General features: G+C 33.8%; 1 protein-coding gene across 3 annotated transcripts; it reads right to left on the bottom strand.

Annotated features, from left to right (window-relative positions):
• Positions 1–1,243: 1,243 nt before the first annotated feature.
• Positions 1,244–13,391, bottom strand: LOC107862113 (E3 ubiquitin-protein ligase ORTHRUS 2). 3 transcript variants are annotated; one of them, XR_001671918.2, is made up of 5 exons: positions 13,102–13,391; positions 10,914–10,999; positions 9,765–10,771; positions 9,452–9,547; positions 1,244–1,783 (listed from the first exon to the last, which is right to left on the bottom strand). XR_001671918.2 is itself a non-coding variant. In XM_016707566.2 (2 exons), exons 1-2 carry the CDS (start codon positions 6,508–6,510, stop codon positions 1,685–1,687), a joined length of 549 nt encoding a protein of 182 aa, XP_016563052.2. In that variant the 5' UTR covers positions 6,511–6,926; the 3' UTR covers positions 1,244–1,684. The 3 variants fall into 3 exon arrangements, 1 of the variants encoding a protein (XP_016563052.2); XR_001671917.2 differs by having other exon boundaries at positions 9,765–10,775; positions 13,102–13,328; XM_016707566.2 differs by lacking the exons at positions 9,452–9,547; positions 9,765–10,771; positions 10,914–10,999; positions 13,102–13,391 and adding an exon at positions 6,061–6,926.
• Positions 13,392–15,690: the final 2,299 nt, after the last annotated feature.

Here is a 15,690-nt window from a genome sequence, read left to right as displayed (position 1 = left end):
TTTTTTTTAGAAGTAAAATAAAAGTTATCATAATTACTTTTACTTTTCCTGAAAAAAAAAATATAACTCTTTTCCATATTTGGCTAACCTCTTTCTGGGAGGAAAGATAATTTTGGACATCTATACCCTCTTCTCATACCATAAAAACATTATAGCTTCCACAGTGTAGTCTTTTTAGGAGTCAAGTTTAGGGGGAGATTTTTTCTCTCATTAGTTTTTATGTTTTAAATTTTAGGTTTTATATGTAGGTCAATTGGCCAAATTATATAATAATATTATGTTTTTAATATTATTTTATGTGTCGTCTGATTTATCGTCTCAATAGTTTGCAACGATTAGCTTCCGCAAGACGCCCTCTCAATTTTGAACCCAACAAATGGTATCAGAGCTTACGGTTCAATGGTCCAATGGTGTGGTAAGACGAGATTAAACAGGTTTAAAGCGGTTTCAAAATCAAGCCACAACCAATTGGATGATAATGAAGATTTTTGCCAACTACATGTGGAGAACAAGTTTCAGTCATATTTTCAACACTCCTGCTGCTGCATCTTTAAAAATAAAAATAAAATATTACTTTTAAACCAATTTTTAACCATGATATTTTAAACCTTATTTTTAACCATGACAAGCAACAGTTATGAAGATTATATCAAGAACGAAGTTCATGCACGTGATATGAAGAGAAGACGGATCAAGTGAAGAAATTCAAGCAAAAAATGAGAGATTTGTTAAAGTTTTTGCCCTGATTTTCTTATTATATTTAAGTTTTATTTTTTGTTAGAAGAAAAATAAAAGTTACCATAATTTCTTTTACTTTTCCTGAAAGAAAAAATATAATTCTTTTTCATATTTGTCTAACCTCTTTCTTAGAGAAAAGATTTTGGACATCTATAAATAGAAAAACCCCTTCTCATACGATAAAAATATTATTGCATCCACAATGTATTATTATGTTTTTAATATTGTTTTATGTGTCGTCTGATTTATCGTCTCAATAGTTTACAACTATTAGCTTCCGCAAGACGCCCTCTCGATTTTGAACCCAACAATAATAGCATATGAAAATCCATTGCGTCAAGTATTTATTGGGTTGGTGTAAACACTTGACACATTTCAAGTATTTATTGGGTTGGTGTACACATTTTTACCAATATATGCTTTGATCCTTCGACGGATCGGCTTCGCTATGCGTCTCCCTGTTTTGTGATGGACTTAGATTAATAGCTAACTATTTGTAACTTTGTAAGAGCTGAAATCTTATACTTTCAAAGAGACGAATTCATGTGCAATGCACTCCAATACGATACCAATCTAATAACAGGAGGCAAAGAAACACATCTACAACATGTCCTCCCGTGCTGAATACACAGTGAGCCTAGTATTGCTTGATCAGTGATATAGTGAATTGCTTCTTGAGAAGCATCGACTGTTGATCCATCTGCCCTTTAACCAAAGACATTTACACAATAAATCAAACATTTGAAGGCAAGCAAGAAAGATGTTATCGCTCGAAGCACATAGAATCACCCATAACTGGGTCCATCATACAGAAATTCTATATACTTTGTGGAAGGTCCAAAAGCTTGTTCCTGCAGGCAAAACGCCTCAAAATGCTGGTGTGTTTGATAAGCAGCACCATATTGGTTATTGCTTAAGTTGGACTTGGTAAAATGTCCACAAACCCTTACTTGCAAGTTACAAGTGCCTGATGACATGCTTGAGCAAACGCGAAAGTCATTATTCCAGAAACTGTAACAATCATGTGACCAAGAATTCTCACAACCTGCAAAATTAAGGAGACACAACAGATGTTAAGCACTAACAGCATCATATGCAATTTCTCACAGATAAACTTAGTTCTGCCTAGCAAGGACACTATCTAATTGGTGGTTCCAAAAACTCAAAGTAGCACTACACCTAAACAATAAATCAACTTCTGACCCAACAGTATAATGATCCTAAAAAGTTCCTTTTTTTTGTCGAAAGTAATTCTTATTTTTCCCCCTTTTTTCTTGATGGTTTCAATAGAAGGTTAGTTACGAACAGGTCTTTATTTTCCCAAGCACGTTCGCAGGACGAGTATCAGTAAGCACATTATTCATTGTCAACTATCCAAATAGAACTATTGCAAAACCAAGATAGTACAAGGATGCAGTTAACTACATCAGAATTACCTAGACCAGTACCCAGAGGAAGCAAGTAGAAAAGAGTAGATTGCAAGGTTATGGAAGTCCAAACTGTTTGAAACCAACGAGATATCGAACTAGCTAAATACATTCTTTAAATCTCTCAGGAAAAGAAGTAACAAATTCTGATGAGACTTTTTCAGTATAAATGGATCATTAGGAGGTTTTGAACACCACCCAACTAGCTACCATGGCACACTCATCATTTTGTGGCATTTTAAAACAATTGTGTTTATTAACTGTTGCAGACCTAAAATTACCAAATAAATATGTTCCTTCTCAGGAAGTTGAAGCTTTTAGACTAGGCAACCACACAATTCAAAGAACCGCTGAAGCTTTTAATGAGACAGTACACACACATCAACATGATATGAAAGCATATCAAGTATATCATAACGGACATCAATTTTGGGTTTAAACCTCACCACCATTAAGAAAATATTTCAATTACTGGTCCAAGAAAAAGACACAAGAGTGGACGTGTTGCAAATATTTCAAAGTCTTAACTTTTACACGATACTTTACACACTTCATCAGATGCACTTCTAAAAATTGCTACAATTTTAAGTGAACTTATTTTCAACTCATTCTTTTTCTAAAAGAACTGGTGATAAATTCAGTTTATCTAAGAGCTTTTTTATAATTACTGTGTCTAGGCAAGCTTGTGCATACTTCGACCAGCACATATGGGACGCAACATCATCTAAATTCATCCAACAGTAAGATTTTCTTTATTACTTTTTCCTAAAAAATAAGGTGCAATGGGTGGATCGCATTATCAACAAATTAATCACAAGAATTAGAAGAATGAGGATAAAGGGCAAAAGGAAAACAATAATCTTGCAAGGAAAAAAGATATCATTTGGTGCCTTAGTAGTAGCACTTGCATCAGCTAACTCAAAGTAGGTATTCTTCCCGATGAAGATTGAAACGATTACTCCTAAGCCACTAAAGATTAGACACATGAATATTTATGAAAAAATGGGAGGAAAAAGAAAAACGGAATAACAAAAAGTGAACTCTAACTGTTCACTTTTACTTATCCACTATACTAAAAATAAATTTACTAAAAATAAATTCACTTTCACTTGTCCACTATACTAAAATAATTTTTCACTATCACTTTCTCCGGTTGTACCCTTAACATTGACTATTCACTCCAAATAATTTCTCAAATCCATTAAAGACAATACACCAATAAATATGAGTATCATGTTAAAATATGCACTTCATCAATTATTCCTGAAGGGATGTGCAATGTCCATTGTCCACAAGTAAAAATAAATGTAGGGAGAACATTATTTGATAAGATAAATGGAATGAATGGCCTGATATGGGTCATACAAATAAGTGGAACAACTAGCCTCACATGGTTCATAAAACTTCATAGCTAGACATGTTTTCTAAGTGGGTGTTTGGATGGGCTTATTGCTTTTAGCTTCCTAAAAGCACTTAAAATAAGTCAATCCAAACAGGCCCTAAGTCTCCTCACAAGCAAGTAATGGCAGAGAAACAACAACTACTCCAGTTTAGAGGCAAGCTAACACAAATATCAAATGTAGTTTTTTGCATTCTGACCAGAAAAGGAGTCACAAGAAACATATCTTTCCTTTTATGGACAATTACGGTTTTCACGTGTCAGATACAAAAAAACATCATAGCAATGAACGTCATTTAAAAGAGCATTCTCATAGTTTTTTTGCTAATATCCAAGCTTTTATAGGTATTTTTTGAATTTAATAAGGATGATTTGTAAAACTGAAAACATTGTTAAAGTATATAAATCAAAGTTTGTCGAAGCCCCTAACAATCGTTCAAGTCCTATCACTTCCTCATCTTTCATCTAACTCATGGCAGCAAGCACCTCACGTGACTTTTTTGGTCATTCCCCTTGCATCCTACTAATAAAATAAAGAGTATGAGTCCTTTGTCTTACCCTCTTTGATCTTTCCTTTGTTTTTGACGACCTCCTATGTATGTGTCAAACATTTAGGAATGTCAATCTGAGATCAAATCTTTAGTTTCATCGTTTTCTATTTTAAGGATTGAATCTAAAGAATTGCGCTAACATGTCGTAGATCTGGCATATAAAGGTCAGCGCTCTTTATCAATCTTTGTTTTCAATTTAAGCATCTAATCTTTTTTCTAGGATTTTCCAATTCAAGGCCCTATGCTAGAGATTTAATTGAGCAATACGAAACGGATGAGGAAGAGATATGTATGAGGGTTGTTGCGACTCCATTGTTTCCGACGAACAAGCTAATGACGGAAGGAGATGATGGTTGGACAAAGAAGGAAAGGAGAAGTGTGGGCGGTGGCAACAGATCTACAAAAAAAAACATGGTGTGCAGGTGGTAGGAGATGACCGAAGAAAGAGGGGAAGTAGATGATGGCCAAAGATAGAGAAAGAAGGGGAAAGAGTTGTGGATGGCGGGGGCATCGGTGGTCGTGGTGGAGGAACGGTAGCATGGAGTGGTGGTTGACAAATAGAGAAGAGAAAAAAAACCCGACTAAAATGATGCCTACAGGACTGCCCAAAAACAGAAGAAAGCTTTACATTTTACCTATGAAATCCACTAAAGCTATAGTATCCGCCTACCCACCCTCCTCTTCCTCTTTACATTCCTTTCTTTCCATAGTGTCCAGACACATGCTGGAATACTCAGCCACCAATCTTCTGTTGAACTTCTCTTTCCGATTCCCTTCCAACTGTTTAAGAACTCCAATGTGGATCTTGGCATTGTCCAATTGATCCCTAGAATACAGAAAAACATGTCCCACAACTTTACAGCAATGTTACAACGCAAAATAAGGTGGCTATTCACTTCTGCCTCTTGGTTACATAAAAAACATCTTGAGCAGATGTGCAATCCTCTTCCTTGTAGAGATTCATAAGTTAGAAAAGCTTTTCTGATCACTAGCCAAAAAGCCAGGCCACTTTCAATGGGCTCTTGACTGTCCATATTTGCTTCCAAGGCCAATTAATTGTCTGGTGTTGGCTGTTGTTTCTACTCCAACAGCGTGATTTCACTGTGAACACCCCTTTTTTGTGAATCTGCCAGGTTGGTTTGTCACCACTACTGGTGGTTCCAGAAAACACACTCAACATTTGGAGAAGTCTAGCAATCTCCAATACTTCCGAGTCATTTAGCATCCTCCTAAACATTAGATTCCACGCCTGTGGACTCTACACTACTGAGACTGAATTATTTCTTTGTGAACTTAGGATATAAAGCTGGGGAAACAGGTTTCATAGGCTATCTTCCCCTATCAAAAGTTCATTCCAGAAATCGGAAATCAAAAGGAGAAAGGCAAAATTAGCCGACCTCCTAGAACCTCTCATTCAAAGAGAGGCAGAAAGGTATCCCAACATAAGGGAACTGCCTTCGCCAAAGGCCATGGTCGAAAGGCTAATCGAAAGCCTTGGATCGGATCAGATAAATCAATTTTGGTTCCATCTCCCACTATGAAGGATATATTGGCATAGAACTGAGCCCATAACCTCCGGATGGATTTCCATACACTACAGCAAACCAACAAATCGTTCTAATTTGTAACCAAATATTATTTTGAAAAAGAAATATTATCAATGGCCCTAAATCAATTTGTCTTTTAGACTAATTTCGAAAATAACTGCAAAAATAGTTCAATTTAAGATTATTTAGGTTGTAGGTTAAAATCCAAATCAATTGTGATATTCTTGCATTTTTCCAGTTAGATCTTTTGTTAGAATTTCTAACTCCGCCGTGTCAAATAACACATACATATCAACAAAAATAGTTGGATGGAATCTACAAACGGGAACCTAGAAGCCAAGAACAAGATATGAGAAGGATTAATCAATTTACTAAAGAGGTGATTTAATTAGATTTACCGTGACAGTGACAGGCCTATCTGGAAGCATGTAGCAAAAGGGGCATTTGATGCTTTCACCAAGTACAGACAACACGTCTTTTTCTTTGCCCTCGTCTTCTTCATTCTCATTAATCCGAATTTGTTTTCCACTTACTATCTCTTGTCTCCTCCTCGCCTTCTCCTCTTCCGTCATCGAGGTATCCACCTCGATCTCCCGAATCTTCGCCACTAGATCTCCGCCCGCAGAGGTAGGAGGCAGCACTGTCACCCCTTCGAGACCTGTCCCGACGCAGTCCGGACACTCAAAGTTAACGACGGACGGTAATCTAACAGGCGGATTTTCCAGGCAATCCATAGGCCATGGCGTGACACAAGTGATGCAGGTGACAATTTTTTCTTGTGATGGTGTTTTCTTGCATAGCATGCAAACGCCTTCGCCGTCAATCGGGAGGGAATTAATGGACGCCATTGGAGTAGCTAGATTAATTAAAGATGGAAAAAATAAACAAGAGATGACGATACCGCTATACTTTCAGTAGAACATTGGAATGAAAATTGAAAACTTTAGGTAGAAAGAGTGTTGCGATTGACTCTATATATACAGTGGTGAGATTGAGAATGAAAGAAAAATTAAATTTAAGTTTGAGGCCAGCCCACTATACTTTGACTAGACCTTAAATGTCATTGCTTAAAATGTAAAGGAGACTTTGTTTGACCATTTTTCAACCAAATGGACGGACGGATGAGATTGATTTTACTGTTGTTTTGTAATCAAAGCTTATTACAAATCAGATTGTTGTAATTTTGATGTTTGTCTTTTAGCAATAAATAATTTTGAAAAAAAAATCAAATTGTTTCAACAGAAGGTTTGTGAGGGTCATTTACCCTTCTACTCTCAAGGGTTCTATCATTGCTAGGGAAAGTAATTGCAATATATATGTATATATATATATATATTCCTGACATATTTATCATGCAATCAGTTCTTATGAAAAAAATTAAAATGTACAAATACTTTTATAATTTCTATTACAATATTTATTTAGACAAGTTGTCAAACGAATATCTATAGTTGGTTATTTCATAGTACATCTCATAAAATAGTTCCAACTATAAATTAAATACACAATTGATAAGTAGATCATTATAACTGGATGCTTATTAATTATGTCCATAATGAAAAAATTATGTTCCCACCTATACATTAATTGTCCTAGTATATTAGCTACGGAAATAAAAATTTTCATAATACTCGCAATAAATTATAAAAATATCTGTTATTATTAGAAATTTGAAATTTCCATATGAACAGATTGCATGAAATTAAATATGTGTGTCAGGTATATATTGCTACTATTCTCCCTAGCAGCTGCAAACCTTCAGCTGAAATACGCCGATTTTTCCAAAATCATTTATTGCTATGGACAAACATCAAAACTACGGTGATTAATTTGTGATAAAAGTCGAATTACTACAAAACAGAACAACAAAGAAATCTACAATCAATCTCAGTCATCCATTTGGTTGAAAAATAGTCTAACATATAGCTTGTTGGCCAAACTTCAAAAATCAGCTTATTTTGAAAGTGCTTTCAAAAAGTAGAAGTAATTTGTGTTTGACTAATTAATTTTAAAAGCAATTTTGAGCAGCAATTAGTATTTGACCAAGCTTTTAAAAAGTGTTCTTTTTCTTTTTGAGAAAAGGGTAACTTTATATTCACACCAATAAGTTCATCATCCAACAGATGATAAATTGGAAACTTACATCCCACAAAGTGGTGGGCACACCCTAAAAGGACATTCTTTACAAATTTCCTATAAAATCAACTAAGTCTACTATCTCCCCAACCAAATTTTGTTTACACCAAAAAGATAAAAGGCTTATACAACTCATTCAAATTTTTTGTAACTGCCCTTCAAAACACCTAGAATTTCTTTCTTTCTGGAGAGTTTACAAGCTTTAAAAAGTGTTTCTAATTGTATTTTTTTTCTCAAAAGTGATTTTTAAAAAAAATATTTTGGGGAAAAACTATTTTTTTAGCTTTTCAAAAATAGTTTTTGCTAGTTCCCGGAAAGTACTTATTTCTCCCAATAGCTTGGTCAAACACCTCATTCTTTTTTAAATTAGCACTTTTGACCTACTAAAAGCTTGGCCAAACAAGTTGAATGTCTTTGTTAAATTTGGTTTACATTTTCATCAATGACTTTTAAGACAATCAAATAAATGTATAGTGGACTCCACTTCAAAATCATCAAATTTAATTTTTCTTTCCTCCTCAGTCTCACCATTATGTATAGAACTAATCTTAACACTCTTTCTACCTAGAATTCTTAACCTCATTTGTGATTTCTAAAGACACGTCGATCACCACTCTCCCGTTTATTTCTACACACACCTAGCTATACTCTAATGACATTCATCAATCCACTCACGATAGATGACAAAGGCATTAGCATGCTATGCAGAGAAACGTTGTCACAAAAGAAGATGGTCACATGTGCCAAGTGTTTTACACCATAGCACATGGATTGCCCAAATAATTCACCTATTGCATTATCTTCCATCGTTAACTTTGAGTGCCCCGATTGTGCCAGGATAAGTCTCACAGGGCTGACAACGCCACCTCCTTCCTTTGTGGATACAAACAGAAAACTAGTGGCAATGTTTCGGGAGATCGAGACGAATACTTCAATGATGAAAGAAGAGAAGGTGAGAAGGGGACAAGAGATAGCAAGTGAAAAACAAATGTAATTAATGAGAATGAAAATGAACAAGATGAGGATGAAGAAAAAGATGTGTTATCTATGCTCGGTGAGAGTATCAAAAATGCGCGAAGAGATCATTTTGGTCACGTTCCTTGAAGGGTATATTGGTCATTTGTTGCCAGTAATTGATGGACACGCATATAAGCATTGATATGATGATGCAGAATTAATCTACAATATATGGTGTCCTCAAGAAGGGGAGCCTTGGAGTAATTGGTAAAGTTGTTGCCATGTGATCAGAAGGTCATGGGTTCAAGCCTTGGAAACAGCCTCTGGCAGAAATGCAAGGTAAGGCTGCATACGATACACCCTTGTGGTGGGGCCCTTACCCGGACACCGCGCATAGCTGTAGCTTTAGTGCACCGGGTTGCCCTTTTTTATATTGGCGTCCTCGAGAAATTATGAGGATGATGAGGACCATAGAGACTGAAACTCACACGGCATATATGTGCTATGCATCTCGACTATAATGTTTTCTAGTTTAGTTTAAATATTTTAGACTCGAGGCATGTTCTATATCAAGATACAAAATAAGCAATTCCTCAAATTTGTAATGCTAAAAGTATATACTCATAACCTCAGTTCTAGTACTTCCTAAAAGCAGTACTAATTAATAATTAATAATATGGTACTAATGCACATTACCTGTAGAAAAGTGAGATACATATTATCGGGTTTCCTCCTTTCTCTTTGCTCCTTTCTTCATATTGCAATTATTAGATATGCACCATGGGGAAAAATCTGCGATGCAATAAAAAGAGTGTAATATAGCCACTTGTTCAATATTCATGAATTGCACAACTGAAGCTTGGCGAGCCAGCTACTATAAAAAAAATAGTATTGAAGCCAGGATAAAGTGATAGGAGCAATGATTTTAATCTTTTGTTATAAACAACTTTTAGTTGATCAGAGAAGATAAAAATAGTAAGTAATACTACTAGGATTGAGTCCATTTTACCTCTTCCCTTTCTCGTTTACGAGCCTCTTAATTACTGATTCATTTGTTTTCTTTATCTGTTTTTGAGTATTTATCCTGCAAGGAACACATCTGACTGGATTCTCCATTAGATGAGACAGCTTGACATCAAAATTAAGATCAAACGTTTATCTTAGAACACCGATACCAACACAAGAATCTAGCCTGAGTGATAATCCATGGTTGTACCCTTCAATCCGGGTAATAAGTTATTATAATGTGACAAAAAATAGTATTCGTTGTTTCAACACAACTCACTAGTACTTTTTTATTGCCAGATGCACATGAAACAATGATGGAATGAGGATTTGAGCTAAAGGAGGCCAAAGGTGAGGAAAATGACACAAATCATCAACCAAAATGCTTCAACTTCAGGTGTAGTACAGTGTGCACAGGCAAAAATCAAAAATGGATACATACAGAAACTTTCACTAGAAAAATCTGGTAACTGAGTCAATGCCTTTCTGCTCAACATACTCCGTTAAAAGACCAGGAGAATCTTGCAGAAGCACAGCTAAGGCCTAAGAGAAATCTAATTCAGAAGTTGTGCTTTACTCTGGAGAAGTGCTCCTAAAGTTCCTTTGGTTCTGTGAAACTTCATTTGAAGATGGAAATCTAATAACCCCAAGTATTTGCGTTTCTCTCAAATGATAACTATACCTCTTGGAAAAAATTGATACGATATCATGAGCAATTCACTCAATACCAGTCCAGAAAAGGCAGTATGCAATGAGACACACTGCAACACGTCTTCCTGTGATGAATGCTCCATGGACCAAGAATCTATGAAGCCTCTGGTTCAATCATGGTATTGTGAATTGCTTCTTGAGAAGCACCGATTGTTGAGCCATCAGAAATTAACCACCAGATGTCACCGCTTCAAGCACATATTTTCACTGGGTGACTGAGTCATCACACAGAAATTCAATATACTTTTGCTGTTATCTGAAGGTCCAAAAGTTTGCCCCTACAGATGTTTTCCATTTGGTCTTGCTTTCCATACAAAAAAAAACACTCAAAAGTTGGTGTATTTGAAGAGTACTATATTGGTTATTTGCTAAAGTTAGATTTAATAAAACCTAAATTTTGTTTCTTTTATCTCAAAATGGACATATGTACACAAATACTTACTTGCAAGTGATTGATGACATGCCTGAACAAAGGCCAAGTCATTACTCAGAACCTGTAGCAATCACCTGACCAAGACTTCCGGAAAGCTGCAATTAAAAAAACAACAGATGTTAAGCAACCAACAGCCTCACCTGTAATGCGAATTTTCTCACGGATAAACACAGTTATGCATAGCAAGGTATAGAAAGTATCTAATTGGTTCCAAAAACTGAAAGTAGCACTACACCTAAACAATAAAGCAACTTCGGATCCTAAAAGGTGCTTTTTTATTGGAAGTTTTTTTTTCTTTTCCCTTTGATGATCTTAGTAGAGGCACAGTTACAAACAGGTCTTTATTCTCCCAAACACCTTTGCAAGACAAGTCTCAGTTACCACGTTATTCATTTTCAACTATCCTAATAGAACTATTGCAAAACCAAGATTTATGGATGTCGTTATCTACACCAGTATTAAGGCAAGTACAAAAGGAGTAGATTGCAAGGCTGTCGAGTTGAAATGGTTTGAAGCCAACGGAAACCGAACTAGCCAAATACAGTCTTTTAATCTCTCGAGAAATAAAGTAACAAACTCAGGCAAGAAAGCTTCAAATGAGGCTTTTTCAGTATTTACGGATCATTCAGATGTTCTGAACAACTCAAGGAATAGCGCTATAAAAGGTCAGTGTTCTTCATATCTACTCTTCCTTTTGTGGAAGAGTAATCATACTGCATTCCCTGCTATCTCTCTATTAAACTATGTATGTGAGGTATTGTTGAAGGATATTTCGGATTTTATGTGTGTTAGGCAGGGGGGTTTCGTGCTTTAATAATCAATCATATAACAAAATCAAATTCTGGCCTTAGATACTCCATGACCCTCCAATATCCAACATGTTTCCATCTCCGCCAAAGTTTCAAGCTGACAAACCTCAAAACCCAGGCAAATATTAATTTGAAAGAACAACCAAGATGAGCAGCATACATCTACAACAAACTAGAATGACTCTTTCTGTAGAGACATAGTAACCATCTATATATACTGACCATTTCTGAATCACGGATATCAGTAGTTGATCTGGTGAGGTGGGAGACATAGAGGGTAAAGGGAAGCCCGGTGCACTAAAGCTACCACTATGCACGGTGTCCGGGGAAGGGCCCTATCACAACGGATACACTGAGGGTGGTTGGCTAAAATTATAAGCTGGTCAAACTAGCTTATAAGCACTTGTTACCTTATCTAAGCGTTTGGTAAACATTCTACGTACTAATAAGCCAAAACCAACCAAAGTCGTAAGTTGCTCACCCATAAAAGGGATCATAGACTTAAAATGAAGTCAACTATGACAAGATAAGCATGTCGATGAATTTAGTGTAAAGAACTAATTATAGTATGCAAACAAGAAAAGACAAATGTAAGTGCAATTCAATATAGAGAAAATGATCATTTTAGTCCTTCATACATACATAAACGACTATCTCAAGTTCATGTATATAAGGACCAAAATGATCACTTTCTCCATACATTAAGGACTATTTTGATCGTTTTCTCTTTCAATATACAACAAATACTTTTTCAACAGTCTTAGAGAAAAGACCACGATTGCATAGTGTATGCATTCCTCATCTAAAAACAAATCATAACTTTATTATATAAAATAAAATAGAGTCACTACTGTCAACAAATCATCGATAAATTTTATATCCGGTTTAGTCTCCAATCATTTGGAGAAATATGCTCATATGTTTCATAAAAAGTTAACTTACACTAATGCTACTTTATATGCAAGGAATTTATGCACATACTATCTTATTTTATTTTTGATAAGCGTGGTGTCCTGGCCAGCTTTTGCGCACCTCAACTACATTCACGGAACACCTGCCGCCTCCCACCAGCAACACATACATACAAGGTAACTCTATCCACCAAGGCTAGGATAGATGAAATGAATCACCTAGTATTTTTTTGTCTCTCCTAACAAACACTCTCGCTCTAATTACCACTACAACAATATCCCTATTAAACAAAATTACTAGAACTACAATTAGGAAGGTAAACATAGTGAATTTCATTAACTTCACCATAACCAGGATCACTTTTGAGGATTTTGATCTAACAGAAAAAGACATAAAAAAGGACATGTTACACTAAAGTTACCGCTATGCACTCGAAAAGTATCGGATCATAAAAATATATTATACTATAATCTCACCTGATATTTTATTTCCGCCACTTGAATTCGTGACCTTCAAATCGTTCATAACTCTTCATTCACTGAATACAAGATCCAAAAATCGTACTGTAATACATCGTTGAAGCAAGGAAGGAATTTAGTCGCTACTTCCAAGTATAAGAGACGTTGTTACATGATCCGACCCGTCAATTGGATCCATATCTATAGTGGGGCCCATGTATTTTAAAATGCAGTTTCATTTTTAATCAAGCAAATAACTGAATTTATGCAAATATTCCTGTTGGTTTTGTTTTTTTCGGCTTCGGGTCAAATCCTTTTTCGAGTTATTATTTATATATTGTATTATATATTTATTAATAGTATTAAAGTTTTGTTAATATAGCTTTTGAGAAAATACTCTTTTTGAATATGATAAATTCGAATTTAATGTCTGCTTATATATTGTATAATTTTACTGATTGGATATTAAACTATTGTCTAGTATATTTAAAAGAATTTGGAGATCTTAATCTAAAATGTCCATAAATTATGAAAAGAAATTTAAAAATTTATTTACTTAATAATTGTCTTAAAAAAAAGATAACTGGATGAAATTTCACTTTCCAATTTCCTTTCTTGAGAAGCCTCTAAATTACGAGTCAATTTCTCATATTATCACTTAAACAAAATGTCTCACTAAAGTTTTTTTTTGCTTTTGATTCCAATAATGTCATTCAATCTTATACATTTTTTTAAAAATTAACAATTGCTAAAATGGTCCTAATTCTTCGAGAGAGAAATGATAAAAATAATCCCTTAAATTAAATCTTGAATTTAAATAGTCTCAACTTTATATGCATTTATTTTTTGTGTTTGTTATACTGTTATCGGTTCTAAGCCGGGGGTCTATCGGAAGCAGTCTCTCTACTTTACCTGAGGTAGTGGTATGCTCTGCGTACACTCTACCTTCCCCAGACCCCACTGTGTGGGAATACATTGGGTATGTTGTTGTTGTACTTCATAAATTTAAATTTTTATATATTCTTATAGATACATAATGTAATTAAAAAAGACATATCATAATATTAAAAAGTAAAAAAATACAATAAGATTGAAAAATGTATTTAATTTTTAAAGTCAAGTTGAAGAGGTAATATAATTTTCTCCAAATAATATTACAAGACTGACAAAAATAATATTTGAAAACTTTAACATTTAAATTACAAAATGATTATATAAAATTTTCTAATTTTATTTGATATTAAATCATTTATGATATTATTATGATGTCCTTCCTCAATATTTTTATTTATTATAAATAAAAATTAAAATATTTATATATGATTTTTTTTCCTACTAGTTAGAGATCCTAATTTTTTTATTTTTTGGGGGGAGGGGGAAGGGGGAGGGGGTTAGGGGGTTGAATAAATTTATCATCTTCTATATGAATTATGAATTTTTTAACAATAATTTTGGAGTAGAAGAAACTAACAATTAAATCTAAACTATTTTATCACAAAAATAAAGATTAATCATAAAATAAATAAATATAAAATATTATTGTATTATTGAACTCTTAAGTTTTCAAATAATAGTGCATATAAGCTTTTTTTAATAATATCAATCACATTTTTAGGTGGATTGTATTATTTAAATATTACAAGTAGAAGTTGAATTAAAATTGTACACACTATTTTTTATAGTTAAAAAGTTATTAATATTTTATATTGTTAAAGAACAAGGATCATTTCAATTCAAAGATTAACTTAAGGGACTATTTTTGTTATTTTTCTCTCAAAGAATAAGAACTATTTTAACAATTATTAATTTGTAAGAAAAATGTACAAAATTAAATGACATTATTAGGAAAAAAAAAGGATAAATGACTTCAATGTTTATTTATAATAATCATGACATCTTCCCAATTAAATTTACACTTGAATTTCGCCTACAGTGTTCCACTTTGCAACATATTTCGGATAATGCATTTGTTTATTTCTTGTAATTTTTATTATAAATTCAAAAAAAATAATCAAACTAAAACTGTATTATTTGATGTCGAAAGCAAACAAATCTTAAAAATACAACAACTATAGTCAATAATAAAATTTTGCTAAGAAAATAACGCATTCACCTACTGACGAACAACAAAACTTTTAAACTTCTAAACTTCTCATTGCTTGTAACAAAAGCTTTACGAAAATGATTGAGAATTTAAATTTTATAGACTCAATTTTTAATATTTTTGCATTAACTAATTATATTCTAGTTATAGGTTTATATTTATCATTTATTACATTTTTAGTAATTTTCTTTTTGTAAATTTTCGAACTTTGTGTGTGTTTGCTAAGAGAACTCCCATCATTTTTATTTTTTGAGACCATTTTCGCAATACCCTTGCTTCTCCATGCTAAAGAACTAATCAAGCTCCATGTTATATATAAATTTGATGTGCCATAATGAAAAAGTCAAAATGTTATTAAAAACATCTTGAGACTTCAATAGCAACAAGTAAAAATTATATTCTTATGTTCCTATCTAAAGTAATCCCGAAAAAAAAATCTTCACTTTACTTGATCATAAAACTTTTTGTGCGAATGGAGCAAACTCTGTGGCCAGTTTCTTACC

The sequence above is a fragment of the Capsicum annuum genome, chromosome 3, assembly GCF_002878395.1.
Source record: "Capsicum annuum cultivar UCD-10X-F1 chromosome 3, UCD10Xv1.1, whole genome shotgun sequence".
Classification (NCBI taxonomy): domain Eukaryota; kingdom Viridiplantae; phylum Streptophyta; class Magnoliopsida; order Solanales; family Solanaceae; genus Capsicum; species Capsicum annuum.
Note: the sequence above shows the minus strand (reverse complement) of the source record. Positions and strands in the feature narration are given on the sequence as shown.